Raw genomic sequence first — 12,274 nt, forward strand, 5'->3', positions numbered from 1 at the left:
CTCTTTCCCCCAGCAAAACAGATATAATCATCCATCTGGGGATATTCTGATTATGAAAAAAACAAAGAGGGCTTTGTAGTTGAAGATGGAAAAACCAGTGTGCAGAGCATGCAGGATTCGGGTAACAGCTAGAGTGAGAATATATCCACCCTCGTCGCTCACACATGAGAGTATCACCCATCCTACTATAGCGAAGCTCAGGTATGTACATTCTTAGTACTGCACACTCTTGATCATGTTTCTATAATTAAAATACACTTTGTTTTGTGTACACGTAATAGATGCTGCTTTCAAACTCTATACAGTAAGCTTGTATTACAGGGTTGTGGCCAAGTAAAGAACTGCAGCTAACTAACTTGGTCAAAACAGATTTAACAGCGGCAGTTCCCTTCACCTTTTTTTATCTTTTGCCATTTAATGTAAAGCTGCTGAGTTAATCAAATGTATTAATAAAGTATCACTGATACAGAACAGATGAACAGTTCACTATGGAGTACATAATATAACTCTTTATTTAACATTATTTATAGCAATATCGAGTTTCTCAACAGCAATTGTGTACACAGTACACACACACACGTGTGTGTTATGGTTCATGTCTACAAATCGGTTAATCTATAGATTTACCATCTCATCGGTCAATCTATAAAATAACCTGTATATGTGTAGACTTACCAGTAGTCAATGTATAACTAACTCGGTCCCCTTGCTCGCAGTTAAGTGTGAACAGCAAGCACATTGATACATTGTTTCAAACGAAACGAACCAGACCAAGTCTGTTTGAAACAGACCCAGTGTGAATACAGCTATATATATATATATATATATATTATATATATATATATATATATATATATATACACACACACACACAAATATATATATATATATATATATATATATATATATATATATATATATATATATATATATATATTTTTAATTTATGTAAATGTTATATATTTATTGGAGCTAATTAAGCCCTGTTCACACTTGTATCAGTACAATACTAGTACAGTTTGTTTCGCTATAGAATATACCGGTACAAAACCACTTTCTGTCCTAACTAACTTTTCAATACCGGTACAGTACCGATACAGTTGCGATGTACCTGTCCACATTCATGTATGTTTAAATCGACAGTGTTCGGGTTCTGAACTTGTTTCCATGACGACCGCTGTCACATCTGCTAAAATGGATCAGTTGTTTTGTAATACAGCATGTTTTGCCATCCTGTCCACGTACAGTATTCTGTTTTGGTGTTCAATCAGCACGTGAAGAACGTGAAAGGATGAGATGAACAAAAAGGCGAAAACAATAAGCCATCTTTAAAAGCATGAGGTTGCGAAGACAACGGGCTTGCATCACGCTTTGGGTTTTTTTTTATTGCTTTTTGATATTCCCTCGCAAGGGATTTTATTTTAGAGTGGCACTGCTCTGCAGTACGCTTTACCTCATAGTCATCATCACTCATTTTGTGGAGATTATGTTGTCACTTATTTTAGCATTTTTTGGTGTAGCCATGATAAAGGTACTGCTCACAGTAAAACGTAAAGCTGTTTAAAGTATTTAAACTGTAAAGCAAGACGTATGTGTGCTTCAGAATATTGACTTAACTGTATCAATACCGTGTCGGGTTACCTGTCTACACTTAACTGTATCGATACCGTGTCGGGTTACCAGTCCACACTTCAGCTGTTCAGAGTCGTATTGAAACAGTGTACTATTGGTTAATTAATTTTCTTATTTCTAATTAATGAAAGGTGGAGGCAGTGTAAATGATTTTACCCAGATTATGACTTTGCTAGAAGTGGAATGGATTCTTACAAATAAAAAAAATGTTTTGCACTTTAAGATACCTATAAAATAACACCTCTGCAGAATCAGATTGTATTTCGGAGTTTTACCAGAGATCAAAATAACACGTTTTAGAATCACGCAACTTGTTATTTGGTTATTTAAGTGGCACACTCAACAGAAAACGTATACACCACAGGAAGGATGTGTGAATTTGGTTGTAGCATCTATGACCAGGTTCACATCCACATAGGATACCTGAGTCACTGGTGCTATTGTTAGAATTCTCATGTAGATGAAACTTACTGTGTTCCAAAGTCTAGCACTGATGGCTGGAAGTACAACGCTCTCCCACTTGGCACAGTAAATGATGAGCTGGGGGAACAAAAATAAATAATGGTTTGTTAGAACTACCTATAAGTTTGCACAAATTAACACCTGTCAAAAACAATCCTGCTTTGATAAAAAAAAATGCAATAAAAATTGGAATTGAAAAGTACGAACCGTGCAAAGGCACATACTGGACTATTATCCAGCTCCAAAAAAAAAAAGGAGTGCAATTTTAACTACTGGAGATTTAAAGACTCCAGCATAAACATTTAAATAATGCCATTTACTTTTAATTTTTTATTTTTTTTAAGTCCTACTTGAAAAACCTGACGAATTTAAGTTATTGGATGGGTAAAAGTATATACTGTAAACGTTGTTATATATAGAGATTCGTAATAACAGACATATTTGAGGATAACCTTGTTGCACAACTAAAAGGTTAGACCTCCATATGGAGTGGGGTGGTCTGCAGAAGTTATTCAGTTCAATGTTAGAAGATCAATCATACCAAATCACATTATCCAAATATCAAATTGGATAGCCATGCTTTCACTGAGGGCACTGGCCATCCAGTTAACTCTAAACACTAACTCTTCATTGTTATATTTCAGATACATTATTTTAAATGTATTTGATCTTTTGTGAATCAGAATAATCCAAACTATATATAAAAAGGCTTAGCTTCCAAAAAGCCCTGTGTATGTAGGATATATAGACATGCCATATTGTGATGCAATTATTGGTAGGTTAAGACCACAAGCAACCGGTGTAAGTAAGCTACTAGTGGTTGTTTTGCAATGAAAATTAAACTGCAACATTTTCTCTTATATAACCCTAATTTTAGTCCATAAATTGTACAGTACTACAACCTTAAATATACTGTACAGTACTTATGATTACTGCATACGCACAAATGCTAATACAAATTGAGAGAAATGGCACTATCCACAACAGTATTAAAACTCAATGACACCTTCTACTTTTCACTGTATAAAAATTCGCTTACTAAGATAAACCCTTACACAAATGTAGTCATATTGTGGTTAACAGAGTGTACAGTATTTAGAAAAGCAGCAAAAAATAGCAGGCATAAAAAAAATGTGAATATGGGTCATTCCATACCAACTCAACCAGAGCCATTGCTCGACCATCTCAGATTTTGCTAGACAAATTCAGCTGGGGATTTTCGGGCCCGCTGAGTTCAGAAATGCTTTTTTAATTTCCCCCTCGAGCTGTGACCTGGCAAAGGTCATCCTAAAGTGAAAAAGTGACCCTGACCAGAAAAAACTTAGTCATTACCATGTGTAGCACCTCGTTCGACTCGTAATGAATAGAGCTTTCGAGAAAAAAAAAAACAGGAGCACCTAACTCACTTTTGGCAAGTTGCCAGACGAGGGAGTTTTATTCAAACTTCAGCCCAACCCTTTACCCTGTAGGGCAGGGATGGTGAACCTTTTTTAGCTGGAGTGCACAAAGTTGGATTTTTTAAAAAAAATATACATCACTAAGTGCCAAGGGTGCCAATGATTAATTAGGGGTGTAAAAGGTTATCCGGCGGCTAAACTGTAACTTTTTAAAATAATATTTACTTTCCTTTTTTTGTAATTAAGTTTTTATTAAGCAAACATACCAAAAAAACAGCAATCCACAATACAAAATAATCAAGAACATTACATGAACTAGGACAGAACCCTTCCATCAGCCCTCATCCCCTCGCAACCTCCCCAAACCCTGAACCCCCCTCTCTTGTCTGGAGAGCAGGTATGGGGGAACAATATTTACATTCCTATGACTAATGGGACTTCTGCTGCTGAATATCCGCTGACATTTTTTCAACCCGTGGTTCACAGAAGCACACTGAAACAGGTTGTCTTACTATCTCCCCAGAAGAGGTCTCTATACAACAGCAGCTTTCAGCATGAACAGCTATCCCACTATTGCAGATATTTGCTGGGTGCCATACCTAACAAAAAATGGCCACAGTTAATATTGCCCACCACATCCCCTCCCCCCCATCCCCATCATAACTGCCAGACCAAACATACACTCTCTCTCTCTTCAACCCCATCCCACTCCTGTTCCCCTTTATACTTCACTGGGCACTTAATGCTGGTCTCCCCTCACCTCCCATAATTTCCGCTTGTCCCTGAGAACTCGCAATCTGTCCTAAGCAATTCCCTTACATTCCCCATTCCCTGTCCCTAAGTACACTGCACATTCTTTTTTTTTGTAAATTTACAGACATAAAAAGCAATAGTGATAGTGCACCTCACAGGGACCCATCAACTTTTGCATATGCCCCTCTATATATTTTGGACAATGACTCTTTAATCCTTATTCAAGTAAGATCAATCAATCTTAATTTTATATAGCGCCTTTCATAGTAGAACATCATCTCAAAGCACTTCACAGCATGTAAAAGAATAACAGTGCATCATACAATAAATACATAATTTGAATATTATATTACTAAACTACAGTAAAATACATAAATCACATTTCATGACGCATTAAGTTTAGAATTATAATGCTAAACATCAGTAAAAGCAACAATGACAGTGCATCATACAATAAATATCAGACGTTTGCTCAATTGGCGCGCTGCACCAGTAACCCTGGCCATAATTGTTTAGTTTTTTTGTTTGCAGTTGCACACAGTGGCAGCCATTCCCGCTGTACCGTCATTTTTTTCCAACTGTATATTTACTTACATAAAACATATCTACTGATTTTACATTTTGTAAAATAACTATTTAAAAGGCGAGTAGCAGATAACATACTTATTAGAAAAAGATTTCTGTGGTGTCAAACTACCTTGAAAAAAAAAGGAGTATCCACAAATGTACTCTACATATCAGTGGCATAATTTATTTTGAGACGATTGTTTTTTGAGAATTTACAACCTGCTTTTCCCCACTGTATGAAGAGGGGTAACATACCACAGTATGACCCGTAATTAAGATTAAAATAGTATTTAAAAAAAAAAAAAAAACTGTGCATCAAACAAAGATTACATAATTTGAGATACGAGTATGTGACAGTGAAATATATTTTCGGCATTTATGACAAGGGAAAGGTTTGACAATCAAAACAGCGTGGGACATTTGCTTTAAAGTTCAATGCACGTGTTGCCGCCAGTGACACCTGCAAAAGACCTTGCACTGCACATTAACACGTGTGTGAAAAGCTGTACATCTTTTTAAAAAAGACGTAAGCCTAAAGTGCTTGGTTATGTAATTTCAACCTATTTTAGGCTCGCAGACCCCCGACCCCGAGTGTAAAGTATGAAAGATTGTGGCCATTTCTCCATTTAGTACAGCAGATGACGGTCAGTAAAATGCTACGAGCATCAGGCTAACGATCCCTTCCTCCCCGCGTGTCCCGCTGACACATCCATAGCTGACCACAATTACATTTGATCCTCCATAGGACAGACTTACTGTTTTTGATCAGCTTTCTGTTCCCAGGGTACTTGAATAAAGCAGCTCAGCAGCATAAACAGCCAACCATGAACGTGTAGATAATAACGGCTACAGTTAGCGCTGCTTAATTACTGGGGGCGGGGCCGTCCTTGCAAATCAAACTGACTGGCTTTCCAAAGTGTCACTCGGAGGGCGTGCAAAAAAAAAAAAAAAAAAAAAAAGCAGATAACTGCTCACTCGCCGTGCCAACAAATACGACTCTGCGTGCCACTCTGGGCACGCGTGCCATAGGTTCGCCGTCGCTGCTGTAGGGGATGCAGGTCCTAAAATGTTAGTATTGCTGCAAGAACCTTAGGGACCATTCTTCCAAATTTTGTGAAACACGTTTGGTTTCAAGTCCCCCCACTGGTCATTAACCCAAAGATATTTTTGGACAGATGTTGATGAGATCTACAAGAATCAAGCAAAACATTTTGGTATCCGCGGATTTGGGATTTTAGAAGTTGCATTTGTCAAGCATTTGAGCATTGCTTATGGCCACTTTGGTGAGGCTAAAGTACCACATAGTCCTAACCGAACTGGCCTTATTCTTCAATATTGCATTGTCCGGGGTTAGATCTAGAGTAAAAAGTGACAGGGTGTGCTTCCAGTGGCACTAGCTTGGAGCTGAGGGGTTATGAACTTGAGTGTGGAACTTAAGATTTCTTTGCTACAGTGACACATTTGAAACAACCAAAAGCTAATTTAGTTGCATTTTAAAAACTACAAACTGGAGTCGAACAAGGTGCTACACATGATGATAGCGTCTAAGTTGAGCCCAGGGTGATTTTTCAGGTCAGGGTCACTTTTTCACATTTGGTTGACCTTTGCCAGGTCACAGCTCGATTGAGAAATTAAAAAAAAAAAATTATATATATATATATATATATATATATATATATATATATATATATATATATAATCATTTCTGAATTCAGCAGGCCCAAAAACCCCCAGCTGAATTTTTCTAGCAAACTCGGTCGAGCATGGTCGGGCAACAAACTGCCCCTTTTCTGGTTGAGTTGGCATGGAATGACTCATGTGTGTTTTGGATTGGAATTTGCACTGCATATTAAAAGGCTCTGTGCAATATGTGCCCCCCCATCTCCATAACAGTTTTTAAACCCATATTGTGTTGAAGTAAAATATGGGTTAAACAGGAAGAAATACAAAACAGAGGGGTTTAAGAGATATAAAGTCTATAAAGCAAGCCCATAAAAAATAAATAAAGCAAAATACAAATGTGAAACTTGATCCACAAACATATAAGCAACAGGCTTTTAAAAAAACATAAATGAAAAAGTCCACTTTTATATTCAAAGAAGAATACCCAACAGACATTGTAGCCTCTGGCACTAACGGTGTGTGTGCGTGTGTGTGTGGCTTCTACTGATCCAGCAATAACGGTTTGCAGCTGCTGCCATCCCACCGCCATATCTGCATCTGCCCTCATTTTGGCGTTGTTCTGACAGTGAACAGCATCGTTGGGAGACTGCCTGTTGTGCATGATCAGCATGAGCATGCAGGGGTATTACAATTAGCTTCAAGACTTCAACGCCTTTGCAGCTTTTAAAGTGGGGGTTTTAGTGGGTCGTGAGTGCTATTCTGGTCTCCATTTCAGCTGTAGCAACGTTATGCAAGCTAAATTCAGTTCAGGAGGAAGACTGTGTACCATGCTGTGCAAATCATCAGTAAATGATGATTTAAAAACAGCACAACTACAGTGTCCATTTAGGACATCTTCAGTCGTCAATCCTCACCCCTCTCCGAGTCAGTCGTCACCCCTCCTCGAGTCAATCCTCAACCCTCCTTGCGTCAATCCTCACCCCTCCTCGCGTCAATCGCCAGGCATCAGTCATCATTTTACACAGGAATATCACTTGTGCCTTAACTGCATTCAATATCCCTGAAAGAGACCAGCCTGAAATGATAATTTCCTTTTTTTCCTAGTTCGTGTAGAACAGACATAAGCCAGTTTGCATGCTTTGGCTTTATTGTGGGTGTTTCCACGTCCATCAATATCGCTAATGTCGGCTACTTACGCCCTCTAGAGGTTGGATGAATTTCGTATGAGCATTTATATACTGGAAGCATTTATATACAGTGCCGTGAAAAAGTATTTGCCCCCTGTCTGATTTTCTGCATTTCTGCACATTTTTCACATTGTATTTGGTCAGATTTTTTTGTGGGTTGTAGTAGTATATAGAGGGAGTCTGAGAGAAAAAATGACACCAAAGTTTGGTGCTTCTTTCATTTGTTTGGTGTGCAAGGTAATCAAACATGCAATCTTCAGGTGTGAAAAAGTTATTGCCCCCCCTAGTTAACTCAACCCAATTAAAGGGATAATTAGGGTCAGCTGTTTGAGTACTTTGGTTAACAACCAGGCCTGATTTGGGCCAGCCCTACCCAATATAAATCTGACTAACTTTGGCCCTTACCATCAGAGTGAAGTTGTCAGCACACAGATTCTAGAGCAGGGGTGGGCAATCCTGGTCCTGGAGGGCCGGTGTCCCTCCTGGCTTTTGTTCCAACTGTGCTCTAAATTACTTAATTGTACTGATTATTACCAATTATTGGTCTAATTAAGTAATTTAGAGCACAGTTGGAACAAAAGCCAGGAGGGACACCGGCCTTCCAGGACCAGGATTGCCCACCCCTGTTCTAGAGGCACATCATGCCACGAACAAAAGAAATTCCTGAAGACCTCCGGAAAAAAGTTGTTGATGCCTATCAGTGTGGAAAGGGTTAAAAAGCCATTTCTAGGGCTCTGGGGCCCCACCGAACCACAGTCAGAGCCATATTGTCCAAATGGAGAAAGTTTGGGACAGTAGTGAATCCTCCCAGGAGTGGCCGTCCTGCCAAAATCTCTCCAAGAGCAAGGCGTAAAATTGTCCAGGAAGTCACAAAGAACCCTAGAACAACATCCAGGGATCTGCAGGCCTCTCTCACCTCGGCTAAGGTCAGTGTTCATGACTCCACCATCAGAAAGACACTGGGCAAAAATGGGATTCATGGCAGAATAGCAAGGCGGAAACCACTGTTCACTAAGAAGAACATGAATGCTCGTCTCAAGTTTGCCAAAAAGCACCTGGATGATCCTCAAGAGTTCTGGAACAATGTTCTATGGACAGATGAGTCAAAAGTGGAACTTTTTGGCCGACATGGGCCCCGTTATGTCTGGCGAAAACCAAACACTGCATTCTACAGTAAGAACCTCATACCAACGGTCAAGCATGGAGGTGGTAGTGTCATGGTTTGGGGATGCTTTGCTGCATCAGGACCTGGACGCCTTGCCATCATTGAAGGAACCATGAATTCTGCTCTGTATCGGAGAATTCTACAGGAGAATGTCAGGCCATCCGTCCGTGAGCTGAAGCTGAAGCGCAGCTTGGTCATGCAGCAAGACAATGATCCGAAACACACAAGCAAGTCTACATCAGAATGGTTGAAGAACAAGAAATTTAAAGTTTTGGAATGGCCTAGTCAAAGTCCAGACCTAAACCCCATTGAGATGTTGTGGCAGGACCTGAAACGAGCAGTTCATGCTCGAAAACCCACAAATGTCACTGAGTTGAAGCAGTTCTGCATGGAGGAGTGGGCCAAAATTCCTCCACGGCGCTGTGAGAGACTAATCAATAACTACAGGAAGCGTTTGGTTGCAGTTATTGCTGCTAAAGGTGGCGTAACCAGTTATTGAGTCTAAGGGGGCGATTACTTTTTCACACGGGGGCATTGGGTGTTGCATAACTTTCTTTAATAAATAAATGAAATATGTATCAAATGTGTGTGTTATTTGTTCACTCAGGGTCCATTTAATCTAATATTAGGTTTTGGTTGAAGATCTGATAACATTCAGTGTCAAAAATATGCAAAAATGCAGAAAATAAGACAGGGTGCAAATACTGTTTCACGGCACTGTATGCGCCAAAAATGTTTGCGATTTATTTTGATATGCGAAAATCGCATAATAAAAGGCTCCTCAAATATTTCTGGATTTACAGTATTTGAATTTGTTTGCTATCATTTTCTGAAGAAAAGCATTAGAAAGTAGACATTTGTGTCTGTGAAGAAAAAAGCAAGCTTCTCCCATGTACCCCATACTACATGTGCAATTTAGATTGTTTTCTGTTACATTTTGCATGTGTGTTTCAGGGCTGCACAACTACGTTTAAATTTAAAAAAACGTAAGACGGTTTCCTGTGCTAACGGATCAACATGTTAATTCCTACCTTCTCTCATTGAATTTTATTTGTGAAAAATGACTACCTTACTATCCTCTGAAGAATGCAAAGCGGTGACAGGAATGTTTGGAAACAACTTTCTTTTGCCAAAATTGCTGCAGCTGCTCATTTAAACCTTTAACACCTTTCAATGAGGGTGTATTTGTCAAGAAGGAGAGGAGATGTACAGTCCCGCAGCCACTGCATAACAATGACCTACATAGTGTTATCAGAACCACAGCTCTGCATTGCACATTTCAGTATACTGATGCTGCTTCTATTCCAAATACCATGCACGTACAGTTCAGAAATAGACAGCTTCTGCTTATTCAAATCATTCTATGCAATACACTGATCTACACAGTCAGCATTTATACCATATAATACAGTATATTCTACCTGTATTTGATTTCCTATTATAATCTTTTCTCTAATATTTTCTGAAACTACTAGATTTTAGTAAATACTGTATTAGTGGTTCCTTCTCTGCTGTGATCTGCTGAGAGCTACAGTAAGACAGTCTGGCAAGATTTTACACCAGATATACAGTATGATACTCTCCTCTGAAATGTAATCTTCAATACCATTTAAAACTGTCAGGTGTTCAGGCAGGGAGGTACTATACAGTAAATCATGCACAAAGTTTGGGGATTCCTGGACCTGACAGACACTGTAACCAGACAAAGCACCAATAATGACTGTCTGCCTGTTAACTGATGTGAACTGGTTGTTTAACCAGTCCAGGTGGCACGATCCAGTGCCAGTAATCATCTAATATAACGCAGATCACTTTCAATTGTCTTTATTTCATAAGGCAATTCTATGGCTGCTGCAGCACTACTGACAGGATTTCATTCAGAAAGGAATTGGTTTACATGCAGATTTTCCGATAGAGTAAATGGAAACTTTTTTTTACCGGGTATTAAATAACTGTATGAAGTTGCGTTTTGATCTACAGTACACCACATGTGAAAAAATATTTTTAGCCCTTGCCTCTTCAGCGTATGTTTGAACACCAAGTGTGAATATTTTCACAGAGGGTCCAAATTATATTTTAATGCCTGCCTATGCAAAATAAATGGTACTAGCTTAACACCATTCAGCAGTTTATTAACTCAATCCTAAGTGTTTGCTGGTTATACTGTCAAACAGACACCTAAAAATGAGCTGGAAAGAAAATTAAAACCCCAGCTTCACTTCTATCAGCTTGTGTAGACTACTAGAACTAAATTAAATTGAAGGATTAATGAGTCAATTCAAGTGATCTACACAGTGGGGGATCAAAATAACACCGTACAATTGGCATCTGGCATTTCACATGTTTTTACAAATAAATACCAACTAAGCTGACCCCTCTATGTGTTACAGTATGTTACAGTAAAACAGATACAAGTTTATTTGATGGAAGTTTAATTAATAACCGATATTGAAGGGAAGTTTTCCTGTCTAACAGACATACCATCTGGTGTAATGAGATCTCTGGCATTTGCAAGCTAGGCACTGCCTGTCATTGCGTTGTCCAGTCTTTCAATGACTGTCTGTACTAAGGCTGTGGTGGCCTAATTTTTCACTATCGTTCTCCCTAAACGCAGATACATCGAATTATCAACGTTATGAAAGGGTAAAAAAAAAAAAAAAAAAAACTGCAGTAATACATGTGGAGCTGTGGATTGCTAGTAATGCTTTAAAAACTATTATGCATATTAAATTGATTACATCTGTTTATATTTATATATTTTTTTACCTTATTCATGTTGATTTGTACCAGTTGGTGGTCAAAGCAAAATCCCCACCCCCCAAAAAAAGTTGTTTAAATCCATAACAAGGTCAGAGTAACAACCAATCAATGGGGAGGGGCAGGGGGGAGAAGGTAAGCTCACCTACATGCAGATAGTCAGAACTGAGGGGAGCAGCTCTGGGCTTAATGCAAAAAAATAACTGCTGATTCCAAATGTAACAAATTTACACAAAAAGAATGCACAGGCTTGACTATATAGTTGTCAAACGATAGAATGTGTTGATAAATCTATGCACCGCCTCAGCCTTAGTCTTTATGAAGGATGATCAAACCCAATCTAAGGGCAGCAGTGTGGAGTAGTGGTTAGGGCTCTGGACTCTTGACCAGAGAGTTGTGGGTTCAATCCCAGGTGGGGGACACTGCTGCTGTACCCTTGAGCAGGGTACTTTACCTAGATTGCTCCAGTAAAATCCAACTGTATAAATGGGTAATTGTATGTAAAAATAATTTGTAAAAAATAATGTAATTTTGTGTATAAAAATAATGCAATATCTTATGAAACAGTTCTGTTAGTTCCAGACATTTCTAGGGTTTCTTATACTACATCTACTCATCAGACTAAATCTTTCAGTTGTTATCAATTAAAAGAACAGGATATTAGAAAGTGAGTCACTTTCACAACCAGTGCGGAAAAGGTTATGTGCTTTCTACAAAACAGAGGCTCAACT

The 12,274-nt window shown here is 38.7% G+C and overlaps 1 protein-coding gene across 3 annotated transcripts in view; it reads right to left on the reverse strand.

The window, feature by feature from the left end:
* Window positions 1-12,274, reverse strand: part of LOC117421274 (transmembrane protein 131-like) — a 67,932-nt gene that overhangs the window by 34,769 nt on the left and 20,889 nt on the right. For all 3 annotated transcript variants that reach the window (XM_059031621.1, XM_059031616.1, XM_059031612.1), the window contains exon 4: window positions 2,104-2,172. In XM_059031621.1, coding sequence (XP_058887604.1) covers window positions 2,104-2,172 — 69 coding nt within the window. The remainder of the gene's footprint in view (window positions 1-2,103; window positions 2,173-12,274) is intronic.

Source organism: Acipenser ruthenus, chromosome 1, assembly GCF_902713425.1.
Source record: "Acipenser ruthenus chromosome 1, fAciRut3.2 maternal haplotype, whole genome shotgun sequence".
NCBI lineage: Eukaryota > Metazoa > Chordata > Actinopteri > Acipenseriformes > Acipenseridae > Acipenser > Acipenser ruthenus.